At 41.5% G+C, this 20000-nt stretch overlaps 1 protein-coding gene across 2 annotated transcripts in view; it reads right to left on the bottom strand.

The window, feature by feature from the left end:
* Nucleotides 1-10630: 10630 nt before the first annotated feature.
* Nucleotides 10631-20000, bottom strand: part of slc2a9l2 (solute carrier family 2 member 9, like 2) — a 61956-nt gene continuing 52586 nt past the window's right edge. Inside the window, exons 12-13 of one of the 2 annotated variants that reach the window (XM_051658474.1) lie at nucleotides 14416-14543; nucleotides 10631-12667 (exon numbers count right to left, since the gene is read on the bottom strand). In XM_051658474.1, the coding sequence (XP_051514434.1) occupies nucleotides 12401-12667; nucleotides 14416-14543 (395 nt within the window). In that variant the 3' untranslated portion in view covers nucleotides 10631-12400. The remainder of the gene's footprint in view (nucleotides 12668-14415; nucleotides 14544-20000) is intronic. The other variant, XM_051658473.1, reaches the window with a different exon arrangement.

Below are 20000 nucleotides of genomic sequence, written 5' to 3'. Positions count from 1 at the left end.
TCAAGTAGTAGAACTGTGTTTTGTGTGACATTCTATAAAAACTCCCATACAGCTGAATTAAACGTTTAATCATAAATATCCCGATGATGTCTCCACATCAGCTCAAGGTCAGACAGCACTTCAGCTCTTCTCTGCACACTTCACTGCTGCTTCAGATGATTCAGCATCTCTGTGGTTTTGATGTGTTATTAATGTTAATATTCTGAATTTTGGCCGAGATCATTGATTCTGAGTGTTAGCATCAGGATTAGTGTTCTCTTCATAATGATGATGACAGCAGCGTGCAGCTAATCCTCCACACAGACGCCACGACCCACAAACCCCACAGATTCAAGAGAACACACACTCATATACTGTGACGAACATCCAATCACCTGTGAGCAGCTCCACCAATCAGCAGTCGACACACACACACACACACACGACTCACCGCATTAAACTATACACTGTACACACCACATACACATCAACACATTCGCTACACAAACACTCTCTCTCAGTATATATAACAGCTCTCATGATCTCACAGTTCTGTCTGTCTCTCAGGAGTTCAGGATCAACAGGATTCACCTGTTTTGCTCTTTGTCCTAGTAAAGGCTTTAAATGAATTCTAAACTGCACTGTCTCAAACACACACACACAACACACTCACACACACACACACACACACACACACACACTCACACACACACACACACACATGTTGGTACTCCTATCATTACAAGGACTCTCCACTGACATAAATCAACACATAAATAGAACTTTTTCAGCAGCATGAAGTTGGCTAAAAGGTCACACACTGCAGCACACTACACCAAGGTCAAAAGAAATCCCAGAAATGATGAGGAAAAAGGTGATTGTGTGTGTGCGTGTGTGTGCATGTGTGAGTGTGTTTTTGAGTGAGTGTGTGTGAGTGAGTGTGTGTGAGTGAGTATGTGAATGCGTGTGTGTGTGTGAGTGCGTGTGTATAAGTGTGTGTGTGAGTGCGTGTGTATAAGTGTGTGTGTGAGTGTGTGACTGCGTGAGTGCATGTGAGTGTCAGCGCGTGTGAGTGAGTGTGTGTGTGTGTGTGTGAGTGCGTGTGTATAAGTGTGTGTGTGAGTGCGTGTGTATAAGTGTGTGTGTGAGTGCGTGTGTATAAGTGTGTGTGTGACTGCGTGAGTGCATGTGAGTGTCAGCGCGTGTGAGTGAGTGTGTGTGTGTGTGTGTGAGTGCGTGTGTATAAGTGTGTGAGTGTGTGTGTGTGTGAGTGCGTGTTAGTGAGTGCGTGTGTGTGTGAGTGTGTGTGTGTGCGAGTGCGTGTGTATAAGTGTGTGTGTGAGTGCGTGTGTATAAGTGTGTGTGTGCGTGTATGAGTGCGTTTGAGTGCGTGTGTGTGAGTGCGTGTGTGAGTGCGTTTGAGTGCGTGTGTGAGTGCGTGTGTGTGCGAGTGTGTGTGCGTATGAGTGAGTGCGTGTGTGTGCGTGTGTGTGAGTGCGTGTGTGTGCGTGAGTGCGGGTGCGTGAGTGTGTGTGCGTGTGCCTGTGTGTGTGAGTGCGTGTGAGTGCGTGTGAGTGTGTGTGAGTGCGTGTGAGTGAGTGCGTGTGTGTGCGTGTGCCTGTGTGTGTGAGTGCGTGTGTGTATGTGAGTGTGTGTGAGTGCGTGTGTGAGTGCGTGTGAGTGAGTGCGTGTGAGTGCGTGTGTGAGTGCAAGTGTGTGTGTGAGTGCGTGTGTGTGTGCGTGTGTGTGTGAGTGCGTGTGTGAGTGCAAGTGTGTGTGTGAGTGCGTGTGTGTGTGAGTGCGTGTGTGTGTGAGTGCGTGTGTGAGTGCAAGTGTGTGTGTGAGTGCGTGTGTGTGTGTGAGTGCGTGTGTGTGTGAGTGCGTGTGTGTGTGAGTGCGTGTGTGTGTGTGTGAGTGCGTGTGTGTGTGAGTGCGTGTGTGTGTGTGAGTGCGTGAGTGAGTGCGTGTGTGTGCGTGTAAGTGTGTACGCGTGCGCATGCGTTTAAGCTCAAAGATATTTTAACACAAGAACTTTCCACTATGACAGAATCGCACACTGCTCTTACTACTTCTGCTAAATACAGTATGTACACTGCAAACAACATGTGAATTAATATACAGATCTACATCTGTCAGTCTGAGCACACTGCATGGTATAATGTATCCCATAATGCAATGCTCTTGACTTCACACTTCATTTCCAGTGTGACAAATGAACCATCAGTGATTTCAACTGTCATTTCTATTTTCACTCCATATTTGATAAGTTCATGTTTTTCACAAAATTATTTTTATACATTTTTCACAGAATACAGCTGCTGAGGGAGTGACAGTAAATGACATTCTGTATGACACCAGAGATCATGATATTCAACAGAGTTGGAGACTGATGTTGTCCTAAAAACTGAATCGGTGTCCATGTGTTTCAAGTTTTTGAACACACTTTTCTCCGTGAAAATCTCCGTAGACATAAAAGTGATTTGCTGTCTCATACAGTGTGTCAGACTGTTTTCAGGATCATCACAACATCACCAGCACAATCACATTTACTAATGACATAAACCTACAACACAACATTAAATATGATAAACACACCGCTGCTGTTGTGTGTGTGTGAGGAATTGAAATGATTAAATGTCCAATGAAAGCACTTCAGTGAAATGATCTGTGGATGATTTAAATTCAGAGCAGCAGTTTGAGGAAATATCGAATAAGTCAAATACGTTTCTCTCTCAGCAGGTGAAATATATTGCAGGTAAATGAACAGTCGTGAAAATAAACTACTTTCTATGAACTGGTGACACATACAGTATATACTGTAAATATTTAATATAATCATATAAATTATATATGTGTGAGCCAAAAACACGTTCATATTTTCACCCCAAAATTACAAATAATCTTGATGGTCCTCAAAACAGCATCTTTCTCTTCATGCAAAATAAAATGTCTTACGTAAAATTTATATTCTTTGGGGGCGAAATATGAGCGAAATTATGAGTCTCCATAATTCATGTAAATATAATGTTATCAGTTAATGAAATGTTCACATGTGAGAGCTTCATAGTTTTCTGGAATTCTGAACATTTTGTTGCGGTTTAAAGGTCAGATCTCACCTGCATGATGAAACTACAGAACAATTCATCAGAGACTCTGTGAGTGTGTGTGTGTGTGTGTGTGTGTGTGTGTGTGTGTGTGTGTGTGTGTGTGTGTGTGTGTGTGTGTGTGTGTGTGTGTGTGTGTGTGTGTGCATGTGTGTGTGTGTGTGTGCGTGTGTGTGTGTGTATGCATGTTATAGCGGTATTATTTTTGCCTGAGGTCACAATCGGAGCTTCAGCACTTGAATGAACCGTCTCAGATAACACTGGATGATGAAATCTAATAACACACACACACACACACACTGATGTCCTGGATTCAGTGAGTTCTCTGTGAGTCTCCGGTGAGATTATTCTACTTTCACACAGTCGATTGTCTCACCTCACATTATTACCCACAATCCCCAGGCAGGCGTGTCAGACTGTGTTCAGAACAGCACACTAATATCACTCATACTTGTGCTTCAGGTGTACAGTGTTCACAGTATTATGTTCATTTACAGCAGGGGTTTTCAAAGTCTTATACAGTAATCCCTCTCTGACAGACGCTGACTATCACACCTGGAGTCGTGAGTTTGAATCCAGGATGTGCTGAGTGACTCCAGACAGGTCTCCTAAGCAACCAAATTGGCCCGGTTGCTAGGGAGGGTAGAGTCACATGGGGTAACCTCCTCATGGTCACTATAATGTGGTTCTTGCTCTCAGTGCGGTGCATGGTGAGTTGTGTGTGGATGCCGCAGAGAATAGTGTGAAGCCTCCACATGCATTACGTCTCCGTGGCAACGCGCTCAACAAGTCACGTGATAAGATGTGTGGATTGACGGTCTCAGACGCAGAGGCAACTGAGATTCGTCCTCCACCACCCGGATTGAGGCGAGAGGGAGAAAATAAAAAAAATACAATATATATATATATATATATATATATATATATATATACACATGTTTGTCCTTGTACATGTTTTTTAGCCTATAATTGTGACAAACTCACATCACATGAGCTGGTCTCCATCTCTATGTGAAACTGCACACATGAAGACTCATCGACCCGATATCATATTAAACTCGAAATAATGGACACGTCAGGATTTAGTTCCACAGATTTTCTACGTATGTGCTGCCACATGAGTTCTCCAGTATTGTTTCTCCGTCTACAGAGGCAGATTATTTGTATGAATGAACAGAGGCACAGTTACATGGATTTATAATAGATTTGTGAGTGAACAGGACACGTTTTTTGAGCATGCACACACACTCTGAGCGAGAGCAGCAGAGTTGCCAGATCCAGCTAAAATTTCCAGCCCAAAGTCTGCTTAAAACACACCCAAAAGATGCTTAAAAACAGCCCAAAATTTTAAGTGTCCAATCACTGTGGAAAACTATCACTAATGCATGTTTTGTGTCCCTCTTAATAAGTTTTTTGGACTGTTGGCAATGGCACACTACTCTTTGCTGTTATACAGTAGGTATAGCCTCCTGTGCACAGTATGTGCATTTTCTGCATGTACGGAGTACCTGGATGATCTACAGTAACGTTCAAAAGTTTTTGTTTTTGAAAGAAATTGATGCTTCTGTTAATCAAAGATGCTTTATATTGATCCAGAATACTGCCACAAGTATAATGGTAATCAAAACAACATTTGTATTTATTTTAGTGAGTATTGACGCTGACTATCACACCTGGAGTCGCGAGTTTGAATCCAGGGTGTGCTGAGTGACTCCAGCCAGGTCTCCTAAGCAACCAAATTGGCCCGGTTGCTAGGGAGGGTAGAGTCACATGGGGTAACCTCCTCGTGGTCGTGATTAGTGGTTCTCGCTCTCAATGGGGCGTGTGGTAAGTTGTGTGTGGATCGTGGAGAGTAGCATGAGCCTCCACATGCTGTGAGTCTCCGCGGTGTCATGCACAACGAGTCACGTGATAAGATGCACGGATTGACGGTCTCAGAAGCGGAGGCAACTGAGACTTGTCCTCCACCACCTGGATTGAGGTGAGTAACCGCGCCACCACGAGGACCTACTAAGTAGTGGGAATTGGGCATTCCAACATTGGGAGAAAAGGGGATAAAAAAAAAAATAATAAAAAAATGTTTAGCTTTTATTTTGGCGGAGGTTTTATTTTGAGGTTTTTCTGTGTTGTTTTGCCCATGGAGCTCTGACTGCAGATTCCCACTCTGGAAAAACGCTGGTTGCAATGTGACAAAGTGAAGTATGTACTCTGTATGTGGCTTGCGCGACAATGTGAATTAGTGCTCTGTTCACTGTCGTGTGCTACAAACAGAGTGTGATGCTCATGATGGTGTTTTACATGTAGGTACGAGCAGCCGGTGTCGGCACATCACTGTCTCCACACCATTTGAAGTGTGAAGCACATGCAAACTATATATTTATCTCATTAAATTGCAATTATTGCAGCTAAGTAATCTCACTAGGACATAACGTAATTTTAATGTGCGCTGAATGTTTCTGAAATGACATGGGGATGTCAGATGATTTCTGTTTTTGTTATCGGAGCATTGAGTACGAGGTCATGAGCGCGGTATCGGACCTCCCTAATTTATAAAAAAACGTTCTTGGTGAATTAAAGTATCATTTTCTTTCAAAAACATACACATTTCATAGTGATTCCAAACTTGAATGATAATGCACTACAGTAGCTACATTTGCCAAAATGTGCAAAATACAACCAGAGCACATTGCATGAAATACAATATCCCATGATGACCTGAGGTCAACGCCAATATTTAGTGTGTTGACAGACTTAATCAGAAGCAATATCAAGCGTTATTTTTAACATTTCAATATTCTTCTTAACTCATTGTTTGATTGGACAGACAAATTATGTCAGAAAATACATTCTGACACAAATGTGTGTTTATTTCCATATTTATAATTATTGATAAGTTAATAACTTGGATTATATAATAAAGAAATAATAAATAAATGTGACTAGTATACGATATGAATAATGTTAACTTGGCTTGCTTGCATATCTATTTATTCTTAGTATTCGTATCTCATTTTTGCGTGTTTTTAATGTACTCTTCCTTTGCTTTTGTCAGTATTTCTCATTTTTGTGAACCACTCGTATGACATGCTTTTGAAAGTAAAATATATAGCCTATTATTAGACTTACAAATACAACGTGTCACACTGATTTTGCCGTCCATAAGTCTACAATCCTATATTGTCCAGTATTTGCATGTTTTAGTTGTTGTTTGGAACACCTTCTCCCATATTTGAGCTATTATAGTTGTTTATAACTGCTGTTCCTCAACAGAACTACATGCTTTGCAAGTTTCCGATGTGTCACCTGATGCTCATCTCGATCGTCACAGATGCCGCACTTGCAGTCGTAAATACCATAAAACAGACCGAATTACAGACTTTTTAACAGTACAGACTAGATGAGGCATACATTTATTCACATAATTATTACAGTCACATGGAACAATGTATCATGAACTCAAATGTTACATTTGGAATAAAATGATGCCGACTGTATTGATTCTAGCGCACATCTGCCAGCGCTCTGATTGAAATGAAAGATGTTGTTTTGATGCAGCATGATGTTTCCAGGTATTCAATACTGTAATCATAAATCAACAAAACGTTGCATTTCATTTTATAGTGTCTACCACCAAACTTTTAGGCGGCAGCAGTACATTTTAAAAGTAGCCCGAAAAAATGCAACAACTGCATTTTGTGGCGACTCACATCTCCTTTTGTGTTTCACAGACGAAAGAAAGTCATACGGGTTTGGAACAACACAAAAGTGAGTAAATGATGACAGCTTTTACAATTCTGGCTAAACTATTTCTCATTATTTGATAAGACTGCCCAAAGATTTTCTTTTACAGTTTAAATAAAAATGCAACATTTATTTCCATGTTTTATAAGATAACTAGAAATGCATGTGATGAGGTCAAGATACAGTAGTGAAGCATACTAACTGCATAATGTGTTCTGTCACACATACTAGAGTTACAAAATACTATGTAGTACACTAATATTTCCTCCTGAACATAGACAAACACATGCGACAGGTTCAGAGGTCAACAGAGCACCACCCAGTGACCTGTGTTTCACTGACCCCAGAGCAGCAGGTTCATCATGATTGTGTTCAGTTCATGAGCAGGTTGTTTTGCTGTGCCACAGGATTGTGTCTGATATGATGATTTCAGTTGCTGTTCTGTGTGTGTGTCTGTGGATTTTAATGAGCGTCTGAGATGGTTTGAGACGGTGACACATTCATTAGCTACAGACGACAGTATTAAACTGAGAGATGACCTTTATGATACTCACCAGCTCTCTCTCTCTCTCGCTGTCTGTCTCTCTCACTGTCTCTCTCTCTCTCGCTGTCTCTCTCTCTCTCGCTGTCTGTCTCTCTCTCTCTCGCTGTCTGTCAATTTCATTTTCAATTTTGAAGTACTTTATTGGTATGATTGTGTTTGCATACAATATTGCCAAAGCATTAATACACAAAACAGATAATGACAAGACAAATAATAATAAAAAAAGAGTCTCTCTCACTGTATCTCTCTCTCTCTCTGTCTCATTGTCTGTCTCTCTCTGTTTCATTGTCTGTCTCTCTCACTGTCTGCCTCTCTCTGTCTCGCTGTCTGTCTCTCTCACTCTTGCTGTCTTGCTGTCTGTCTCTCTCACTGTCTCTTGCTGTCTGTCTCTCTCACTGTCAATTTCAATTTTAAAGTACTTTAAAACTTTCTCTCACTGTCTCTCTCTTTCTCGCTGTCTCTCTCTCTCTCTCTCTCTCTCTCATTGTCTCTCTCTCTTGTTGTCTGTCTCTCTCACTGTCTCTCTCTGTGTCTCACTGTCTCTTGCTGTCTGTCTCTCTCACTGTCAATTTAAATTTTAAAGTATTTTAAAACTTTCTCTCACTGTCTCTCTCTCTCTCTCTCTCGCTGTCTGTCTCTCTCACTGTCTCGCTGTCTGTCTCTCTTACTATCTCTCTCACTGTCTCTCTCACTCGCTGTCTGTCTCTCTCACTGTCTGTCTCTCTTACTATCTCTCTCTCTCTCATTGTCTGTCTCTCTCACTGTCTCGCTGTCTGTCTCTCTCTCTCTTGCTGTCTTGCTGTCTGTCTCTCTCACTGTCTCTCTCTCTTGTTGTCTGTCTCTCTCACTGTCTCTTGCTGTCTGTCTCTCTCACTGTCAATTTCAATTTTAAAGTACTTTAAAACTTTCTCTCACTGCTCTCTCTCTCTCTCTCTCTCTCTCTCTCTCTCTCTCTCTCTCTCGCTGTCTGTCTCTCTCATTGTCTCTCTCTCTTGTTGTCTGTCTCTCTCACTCTCTCTCTCTCTCTCTCTCTGTGTCTCACTGTCTCTTGCTGTCTGTCTCTCTCACTGTCAATTTCAATTTTAAAGTACTTTAAAACTTTCTCTCACTGTCTCTCTCTTTCTCGCTGTCTCTCTCTCTCACTGTCTCTCTCTCTCGCTGTCTGTCTCTCTCACTATCTCTCTCACTGTCTCTCTCTCTCTCTTGCTGTCTCTCTCTCTCTCGCTGTCTGTCTCTCTCACTGTCTGTCTCTCTTACTATCTCTCTCTCTCTGTCTCGCTGTCTGTCTCTCTTACTATCTCTCTCTCTCACTATCTCTCTCTCACTGTCTCTCTCTCGCTGTCTGTCTTACTATCTCTCACTGTCTCTCTCTCTCTCGCTGTCTCTCTCTCTCGTTGTCTGTCTCTCTCACTGTCTCTCTCTCTCTCGCTGTCTGTCTCTCTCACTGTCTCTCTCTCTCTTGCTGTCTGTCTCTCTTACTATCTCTCTCTCTCTGTCTCACTGTCTGTCTCTTACTATCTCTCTCTCACTGTCTCTCTCTCTCGCTGTCTGTCTCTCTCACTGTCTCTCTCTCTCTCTGTGTCTCACTGTCTCTTGCTGTCTGTCTCTCTCACTGTCAATTTCAATTTTAAAGTACTTTAAAACTTTCTCTCACTGTCTCTCTCTTTCTCGCTGTCTCTCTCTCTCACTGTCTCTCTCTCTCGCTGTCTGTCTCTCTCTCTCGCTGTCTGTCTCTCTCACTATCTCTCTCACTGTCTCTCTCTCTCTCTTGCTGTCTCTCTCACTGTCTGTCTCTCTTACTATCTCTCTCTCTCTGTCTCGCTGTCTGTCTCTCTTACTATCTCTCTCTCTCACTATCTCTCTCTCGCTGTCTGTCTTACTATCTCTCACTGTCTCTCTCTCTCTCGCTGTCTCTCTCTCTCGTTGTCTGTCTCTCTCACTGTCTCTCTCTCTCTCGCTGTCTGTCTCTCTCACTGTCTCTCTCTCTCTTGCTGTCTGTCTCTCTCACTGTCTCTCTCTCGCTGTCTGTCTCTCTCACTATCTCTCTCACTGTCTCTCTCTCTCTCGCTGTCTGTCTCTCTTACTATCTCTCTCTCTCTGTCTCGCTGTCTGTCTCTCTTACTATCTCTCTCACTATCTCTCTCTCACTGTCTCTCTCTCGCTGTCTGTCTTACTATCTCTCACTGTCTCTCTCTCTCTCGCTGTCTCTCTCTCTCGTTGTCTGTCTCTCTCACTGTCTCTCTCTCTCTCGCTGTCTGTCTCTCTCACTGTCTCTCTCTCTCTTGCTGTCTGTCTCTCTCTCTCTCTTGCTGTCTCTCTCACTGTCTGTCTCTCTTACTATCGCTCTCTCACTGTCTCTCTCTCGCTGTCTGTCTTACTATCTCTCGCTGTCTCTCTCTCTCGTTGTCTGTCTCTCTCACTGTCTCTCTCTCTCTCGCTGTCTGTCTCTCTCACTGTCTCTCTCTCTCTTGCTGTCTGTCTCTCTTACTATCTCTCTCTCTCTGTCTCACTGTCTGTCTCTTACTATCTCTATCTCTCTGTCTCACTGTCTGTCTCTTACTATCTCTCTCTCACTGTCTGTCTCTCTCGCTGTCTGTCTCTCTCGCTGTCTCTCTCTCTCTCTCGCTGTCTGTCTCTCTTACTATCTCTCCAACTCTGTCTCGCTGTCTGTCTCTCTCGCTGCCTGTCTCTTTCTCGCTGTCTGTCTCTCTTACTATCTCTCTCTCTCTCACTATCTCTCTCTCACTGTCTCTCTCTCTCTCTCACTATCTGTCTCTCTCGCTGTCTGTCTCTCTTACTATCTCTCTCTCTCTCACTGTCTCTCTCTCTCGCTGTCTGTCTCTCTCACTGTCTGTCTCTCGCTGTCTGTCTCTTACTATCTCTCTCTCGCTGTCTGTCTCTCTCTCACTGTCTGTCTCTCTTACTATTTCTCTCTCGCTGCCTGTCTCTTTCTCACTGTCTGTCTCTCTTACTATCTCTCTCACTGTCTCTCTCTCTCACTGTCTGTCTCTCTCGCTGCCTGTCTCTTTCTCACTGTCTGTCTCTCTTACTATCTCTCTCTCACTGTCTCTCTCTCACTGTCTGTCTCTCTCACTGTCTGTCTCTCTCTTATTGCTAGTAGTGAGTCTGACAGACACATAAACAGAGAAACACAGAATGTTAATCAACAGTCAAACTTATCCAGATATAGGATGAGATGAGGTATAGGATGACAGTCTAGTGTTGTAGGTAATGCAGCCTTACGAACATCTTTCCAATAGTTACACAGTGATTTAATGCTGGTATATTCATGTAATAAAGCAATGCTTCTACAGTCACAGAAAGCATACAGTACAATGCTTCTAACTGTATAATCATGCATACTTACAATAGTACAATAAAAAGTGTTATTAACTTTAAAAACACATATCTTTTGCTGTTAATGTCAAAGGTCCATTGTCCAATCAAACTCTATTTTGACACAAATTAATTTGTTTTTTGGTGTGTGTGAGAGAGACACAGGGGCGCAGGAAGTGGGGGTGCTCGGGGGCTGCAGCACACCATGTTTTCACAGCTTTGTAAATACAACAAACCAATACATTTTACACTTTCAGTAAAGGGAAATACACAACTGCACAACCCAAAATACACGCTTATTTATTGGCCAACGTTTGTTTTATACTGTATATGATTTCTTTATATATTTATGCAACACTGTAACTTCCACCTCTAAAATTAAAGGAATAGTTATACCGAAAAATGAAAATTCTGTCATCATTTACTCACCCTCATGTCATCCCAGATGTGTATGACTTTCTTTCTTCTGCAGAACACAAATGAAGATTTTTAGAAGAATATTTCAGCTCTGTAGGTCCATACAATGCAAGTGAATGGTGACCAGAACTTTGAAGCTCCAAAAAGCACATAAAGGCAGCATAAAAGTAATCCATAAGACTCCAGTGGTTTAATCCATGTCTTCAGAAGTGATATGATAGGTGTGGGTGAGAACAGACCAAAAAATAACTCCTTTTTCACTGTACGTCTTGCCACTGCAGTCTTTAGGCATGATCATGATTTGAAGCTTGATTACACTTCCTAGTGCTTGACGCATGTGCAGAGATGGCGCTATAGGAAGTGTAATCGAGCTTGAAATGTCAATCACCAAGGAGACTGCTGTCAGGATGTACAATGATAAAGGAGTTATGTTTTGGTCTCACCCAAAACCAGCATTACCATTGTGATATGTGTTGATGCTGAAGAGGATGAACTTCAGTTTCCTCTAAAGATGGCGGTGTTTCAGTCCAACACAATCCACTGCAAAAACTCACATTCAGCTCAATGACACGCCCACTTTACATCATCCAATCAATTCCTGGTGGATTAAATCAAGCTCCACCCTCCACTTTTTCTCAATGAATTCTTATTACAGTAAAATAGTAAAATATGTTGCAAAAACTTGGTTTAGACAAATAATTTTTTTTGGTCATTTCATCACTTTTCTGTTTTAATGATGTCTGTCCTATTAATGCCCTTATGACATCACAAACTCTGAAAATCAATTATAAACCATATTACAAAAGCAGATTTAAAATCTCCAAATTTGTTGTTTGATGAACAATTGTTCTGTTTTTAAATCCTCCTCAATGACTGATTCATACACAACACACACACACACACACACACACACACACACAATATACAGTCGAACGCACACCTTAGCTTTTACATATGTGTGTTTCTTAAACAACATTTGTGTTTTCTGATTATTTCAGTCATAAAACAGAGCTGAAACTCATCTGAACAATGAAACACCAGCACTTCTTAACTAGCTTAAACTTACTTGGGCAACAAGCATCACCAGTGAAAAAACATGGTGCTTATGTTCCTCATTTGTAAGCTGCTTTGGATAAAAGCGTCTGCTAAATGACTAAATGTAAATGTAAATGGTCAACCATCTGTAGCAGCCTCAAACCAGCAGCAAACACCAGCCAATTCTGATCCTCTTATAGGAAAGGTTTGAACGTTTGTACAGAATCCAGTGAATTGAAGCCCTTCAGAATGAACTCTCCATCTCCACATCGGCCGTGTCGAGTCCACTGGCGTTGTTGTGTGCGTCCGGCGCTTTCCGTTTGCTGCAGTCCAGCGCATCATGCATGTCTTGGTCTCGTGGCTGATCGGACACGCCATTCATCTTAGTGAAACTCTGGCTGATCTCCATGAATGTTTTGTTTTTGGTTTCTGGCAGAACGACAAGCAGGTAAACGGCTCCCGCCACACAAACCACCATGAACAGCAGGAAGGCAAACGTCTGCAGCGCCTCCTACAGAAACACATATATCACAATATACTGCGCTGTTCTCAAAATATGTGGATTCACAGAAACACAAAATAACTCATCTCTAGACAGCTACCATCTAAGACTCTAATCATGTACGGTGTTAATCTCGTCAACAAAATTACTGACAGAAATGTTCATTTGGACGAAGGGTTTTTTGATCATCAATGATAATGAAGGTGGGACGAAAAAGATGCATCATGGCAATAATCAAATGGTTTTAATTACAACATACTCTTGATGAAATTATGATAAAAATCTGTGAGATATAGGGGTCAGGGTAGCTCAGCAAGACGCTGACTATCACACCTGGAGTCGTGAGTTTGAATCCAGGGTGTGCTGAGTGACTCCAGTCAGGTCTCCTAAGCAACCAAATTTGTCCGGTTGCTAGGGAGGGTAGAGTCACATGGGGTAACCTCCTCGTGGTCGCTATAATGTGGTTCTCACTCTCGGTGGGGTGTGTGGTGAGTTGTGCGTGGATGCCGCGGAGAATAGCGTGAAGCCTCCACACGCGCTACGTCTCCTTGGTAACGCGCTCAACAAGTCACGTGATAAGATGCGTGGATTGACGGTCTCAGACGTGGAGGCAACTGAGATTCGTCCTCCGCCACCCGGATTGAGGCGAGTCACTACGCCACCATGAGGACTTAGAGCGCATTGGGAATTCCAAATTGGGGAGAAAAAGGGGAGAAAATCCCCCCTCACCAAAAAAAGCTGTGAGATATTAACAGTGCACAAACATTTGTTATTTATTATTTTATATTTTATTATTGCTTCCTTTGACAGATTACACAGAAGACAGGGTTTACTTCAGTTTATAATCTAGTAAACTCATTCACAGCACACATTATCATGGAAGTTTAATTTCTGTGCAAAAAAACTTACAAAAACACAATTCATCCGAATAAACTAAGAGTGATTATTAAACCTGCACAAGGGAAATTCAGTAAAATTTAAGCTCAATCAATTTGTTTGTCTGTTTTGCTCTGAAAAGAGAGTGAAAATGTGACCTGCTGCAGATTAGAAGACAGAATCAGATTATATGTGCACTAGATTACAAACCTCAAACCACCCTGAACACACGCGCACGCACACACACGCATGCGCACGCACACACGCACACGTGGTTTATGGTTATTTTTATTTGTCATTAGTTGCATTTGCATTATTACAAAAACTATATCCACGTTTTGATGATGAATTACAGTGTCATGCTGACCTGCATATTTCTTCTCTGCAGATCCATCAGATATGTTCATGGTTTTTATGGGGATGTTGTTTGGTTCATCGGTCCGCTGGGCCAGATTGCATTCTCACCACAAGCAAACCACTCCAGAGTTCATTTACAAGATTGTTTTGGTGCGGATCCGAGTGTGATTGCCATGTTGATATGTGCCTAAATGAACCGAACCAAGGGAAGAAACGCACCAGGTTCCGAAACAACTGCTCCAAACGAGCCAGGTGTGAAAACTCCATTAGACTTCAATGAAAACTTGTTTTGTGATTGACAAACCTCTTCACGTGTGAAATGAGTGTCAGTGCTTCACAATATAACTGCCACTTCCTTCAATAACCTCTTTTTAAAGAATTACACATGATCAATCAAAATGTATCCTTAGTTTTTGTTGAACGGAAGGTTTGTTGTTTACATATACAGTAGTTTACTTATATAACAGTGAGGCACAAGTGATTATATAGAAAATAAAGGTGTTATTAAACCGTTTGTGTCTGACCTGTATGAAGGGGAACAGCAGTCCCACAGCGAAGTTTGAGACCCAGTTGACAGTTCCGGCTATCATGAACGCTGCCGGACGATATGACTGTTCAAACAGCTCACCCGTCAAAACAAATGGAACGCCACCTAAAACACACACACACACACACACACACACACACACACACACACACACACACACACACACACACACACACACACACACATGTTGGTGCAGCTATCATTATGAGGACTCTCCATAGACATAATGATTTTTATACTGTATGAACTATAGATTCTATCCCCTAACCCTACCCCTAAACACACACACACACACACACACACACACACACACACATGTTGGTGCAGCTATCATTATGAGGACTCTCTATAGACATAATGATTTTTATACTGTACAAACTATAGATTCTATCCCCTAACCCTACCCCTAAACCTAACCCTAAACACACACACACACACACACACACACACACACACACACACACACACACACACGCACAAACGTTGAGGAAGATAAACTGGTTGAGTGTGATGTGTGTGTTAGATGATGGTTAAAGTGTGTTTGTGATTCTCTTCAGAAGCTGATTTTACATGAACACGAAGCGTTTGAGTATTTGTGACCTCTTCTTCACCTGTGAGCGTCTAATCAAATATTAACGAATTCCTGTGTGTGAGACGAGTTTGAGTTTGAAGTGAAGTGGCATTATTTATCTGGCATGGTTTCAATTAGTTTAATCTTTAACATTAACATTAACACTAAACACAACTAATAAAACAAGAACACACCTAATTTACATACAGTGTATGATTTATACTGCATTTAACAAAATACTTTGATACAAAAAAAGACACAGAGGCTAATTGATTAATCATGTATTTTTTTTTAATACTTAATCATGTTTGCACATAGCCGAATCCTGAGATAAAGACAAGTGGAAAAAAGAAAAAGAAAAAAAAAACAAAAACCAAAAAACAAAAACCCGGATGCGCCCAGTAAAATACACGCAATTTAAAAAGTAGAAAAGCAGAAAAACTGAAGTGTGTGGTAAAATGGCAAAGATTAAGGATTAAGCAACGAACATAGAGGAATAAGCAATGCTAAGCAGGCCAGCAAGTTACAAACACAGACTCAAGCAATGACGAGTTGAAATTAATTTTTGTAGTAATCATCATTGTCAAAAATGCTGTCGATTGAGCTGAACATGTATTGAACCTGGAATATTCCTTTAATGTCTGAACAACTGATGACAGCACTACAGAGAGAGTGTACAATATGGCAGTGTTTTGTTTTTTCCAGCTGTAAAGCTGACAACTCCATCAGAACAATTAATGATTTCAGAAAACAATGAGAAAAAGTAACGTAGGAAAAAAAAAAATTAAACAGTGTAATGAATGACAGGCGAGAGAATGAGAGTGTCCTCACGTCCCCAACCACACACACACACACACACACACACACACACACACCACACACACGGCACATCTGTCTCTCTGTCTCTCTCTCTCCCTCTCAGAGTTTGTGTTTGGTGATTGAATGGCACTCATCTATTTTTAAACATTAGTGTTTTTTGGAAAGCAGGACACATTTGAGTCTCAGCACATCTGGATCAGTCCCTTAATAACACAAACTACCATCTGCAAACTGACCGCTACACACACACACACACACACACACATACACACTCATAATACATCACTCCTTCATTACATAAATGGTTGCGAGCCACTATGATGTCAGTGTTGGCCCTGTGAGAGCAGTGTCTGATCTCACGTCTGTATAAATGGCCCTCATGCCTCCATGAGAGGTCAATGGTTTTGTCAAGTCTCCTCTCAGGAATCCCGGCACATGCCATTAGATCAAGGACTGAGTCCATCAAAAGATGAAAGTCTCCTCCCAATATTATATCATGAGGGGTGCCAACGGCTTGCAACATCACTTCAAGATCTATAAAAAAGCCCTGATCATCAGCGTTAGGTGCATAAATATTAGCCAAAATCAACCTTTGCCCCTGAATTTCTGTTAAAACAATAATGACTCTTCCTAATTTATCTTTAATCTGTTTGAGACATTTGAATTGTAGATGCTTACTTATCAATGTAATGACTCCCCTGCTCTTACTTGAGCCAGCACTAAAGAAAACATGCTTTCAGCTCGTTTTTCAACCCGTTTTTCTTACATACTGTCCCGAAGTTGTGTTCATCCACAAGACAAATTGCAGCCGCTAGCATAACCAGCACACACACAAAAAAATTCTTTTTTTAAAAAAGCCATTCAGTTTCCTCGGACAGTCAAACGAATGTTCAGTGAGCAGGCTGTGCAGGAGTGCAGGAGATGACCTAATCCTTCCAATGTCCTGCAAAAAACACTCCACAAAACAAACTCCAGCCAATAGGAGGCATAAGCACAAAGAATGAGCAGATTCATCCACAACTGTCCTGAAGGAGTGTTATTCCACAAAACAAACTCCAGCCGCTAGGCGGAACCAGCGCAAAAAGAAACAAAAAAGGCACCCTGCTTCCTCGGATGGTCAAGTGTATGTTCAGCGAGACAAGCTCATTTGGAAGCATGTGAGAAACACACCATGACTTCCTCAGTCCATTGATTTTATGAAAGACATCATTTGATGTGGGCATGTAAATATTTTGCGGCCATCCTTAGTATCTATTCTCAATTTGGCCGGGAACTTCAGTCTAAAAGCAATCTTCCATTGATGTAAGAGTTTCTTGCATTCCTAGAATCGATCACGTTTCTCTCTTGTCCAATTCACAAATCTGGGAATAAGAAAATGCTGTGATTCTTCCAAGAAAGCCTTCCTTTTCTCCTCGCCTCGCGTAACACAAGATCTTTTTCGGATGATCTCAGAAATTTGGCCAGAATTGATTGGGGCCTGTCTCCCTCAGTGGATCGCCGAGCCGGAACTCTGTGAGTTTACTCGATTTCCAGCTTATGGCCTGTTATGTCGAGCAGACTCGGGAAGAGCTCGTCTAGGAATTTCACCATATCTCTGCCTTCCTCATATTCAGGAATTCCAACAATTCGGACGTTGTTTTTCCCTAATGCGATCCAAGTCTATCTTGGTCGCTAGTGGGTTAACAGCTAATTCCCTATCCGATGACTCCAGATAATCGATCCATCTCTCGACGTCCCCAATTCTTGTAACCAACTCAGAGAATTGCGTTTCCATCGCAGTAATCGATCGACGTATTACAGCAAGTTCCTTTAAGTCAGCAACAACTTTCGCCAGCATTACAGACATGCTCGACAGTTGCTGTTGAATTTCTCCTGCCGCACCATCCAAACCGTGTCCCTGGTCTGCGGCCTTATCAGGGGCTTCAGCTTGGGCACGTAAGTGTCTTTTAATGTCTCCAGAGCCCAAGGATTTTTAATTCTTTGACATATTTTCTTCATAGAACAGTTATGAAACAGAGTTTATTGAATTTCACCAGTTTAAGACACAAAAAGTATTAAAAACTAGCAAAGTGCACAGAGCTCGCCGATCACCTGTCCGCTCCTCGCATGGCGTCACACGACCACATGCCATTAGAGAGTCTGAAATCCTCTGACTGCCCTCAGCAGCTCCTGAAACTCTCCAGAGATCTACTCTGTGCCATGAAGTCACCCAACCCAAAACTGTCTGCAGAACACCTCTGCTCACCATACAGCACTGGTCCGGGTCTCTACAACACAGAGGTGCTGATCCACTGAAGAGACATTGTTCTGTGCCATCAGTACTGTACACACACACACACACACAGACGCATACACAGACACACGCACTCACACACATACACAAACACACACAAACACACACACTTACAGACGCATACACACACACCCACACACAGACGCACACACAGACGCACACTACACACACACACACACACAACAAACACACACATTTTTTACCTGCGGATTACCTGCGGCTGAATCTCACGGACATACAGCACTCTTGCTCGTGTGATATTGCTTTAATATTCAGTAGCATGACAGCAGTTCATACATTTTCACAATAGTGTAGCTTTTTCAGTAACAAGTTTAATTTTTCCAGTGAGTAGTGCTGTAGCGGCACAAAACGCTTCATTTGTCACATTATATTGTGAACGCATCAGTGGAGTCAAATCAAACACACACACCTAAAAGCTGGGAAAAACAAATCATTTAAGTGAACCGATTCTTTTGGACAGTTCATGAAAATGAACTAGTTCACATAAATGATTCACTTGAGCCCCGTGCAGCCTTTAAGACACTTTGCCTTATTTTTTGAAGCAAGATTTGTAGTTAATTATCTGTTTCTCCCTATATTTCAATTCAGTTATATAAAACAGTGTTTTCTAATTTGTTAGTGTATATTAAGTGTAAATATCTGTTCAATGTAATATTGTCACCCTATTGTTAAACCCTTAGGAAAATTAACCATAGTTTTACTACAGTAATATTATAGTATCCATGTCTAATTTTGTGGTTACTATGGATTTACTAGAAATATCATGGTTAAACTACAGTTACTGTAACAAAAACAGTTCATTTTCATACGGGAATGTCACTTTAATAAATATATAACTATCAGGTGATATTATTGAATTCAATTAGAACTTCTGATTGCAGAATTAAATTATATCGTTATATATTTAAAAATATAATTTTCTTCTTTAAATAGCTTCAGTGTTGTTTGCTGCTTTTTGTTGTAGCTTGTAGTGTAGATAATTACTTTTGAGTAATCTGACTGTAGTTTAAATACTTTGAGTTATGAGGAGCTCTTGAGAAGATACAGTTTCAAAGTACTTTCTCCAACATAGAGGAATATTTATGTCTGGTAAATTCTCAATTCCGTCGCCATCAGCAGGTGTGACAGAAAGTGAATTCTAATACCATGGACACACACACACACACACACACGAGCTCCAGCTCTGATGTTACTGTATTGGCTGAAGGCAGTTTGAGATGATCAGAAATGGGCTTAGATTAATATTTGAATATTTCTCTCCTCATCATTCAAGCCTGGAGGATTCTGAGCTACACAGTGTGTGTGTGTGTGTGTGTGTGTGTGTCTCTGTGTCCAGGGTACAAAAATTACTTGAGGCCCAAAATGTCATCACTAATCAAACATAGTGAAATCTATTGAACAGTGACTGATGAGTTGGTCCTCAATATTTCAAATAGTTTTGCTTTAAATGTAATGAGTTCAACAGGATAAACAGCTCTTGAGTAACAAAGTATTTTTTGCTAAATTCATCAAAGTAATGACAGCGACAGAGAGTGTGTGCTGACAGCCAGCGATTACAGTGAGACACACACACACACACACACACACACACACACACACACACACACACAAAGTGAATGTAATGGTGACACTGTTACCTGTCTGTCCATCTTGATTTCTCTCTGCTCACTGTCTGTCTCTCTCTCAGTACTGATGTGTGTGTGTGTGTGTGTGTGTGTGTAGTGTGACAGATTAACACACTCATGAATATTTATTCCTATCGGCCAGTCAGGAGACGGTGATCCAGATGAGATGCTAAACATCTGCTGGAAACGGTGACATTTTCTCCATTCATTTTCAACAGATATTCACTGAGACA

This window comes from Myxocyprinus asiaticus, chromosome 27 (assembly GCF_019703515.2).
Source record: "Myxocyprinus asiaticus isolate MX2 ecotype Aquarium Trade chromosome 27, UBuf_Myxa_2, whole genome shotgun sequence".
NCBI classification, from domain to species: Eukaryota; Metazoa; Chordata; class Actinopteri; order Cypriniformes; family Catostomidae; genus Myxocyprinus; species Myxocyprinus asiaticus.
Note: the sequence above shows the minus strand (reverse complement) of the source record. Positions and strands in the feature narration are given on the sequence as shown.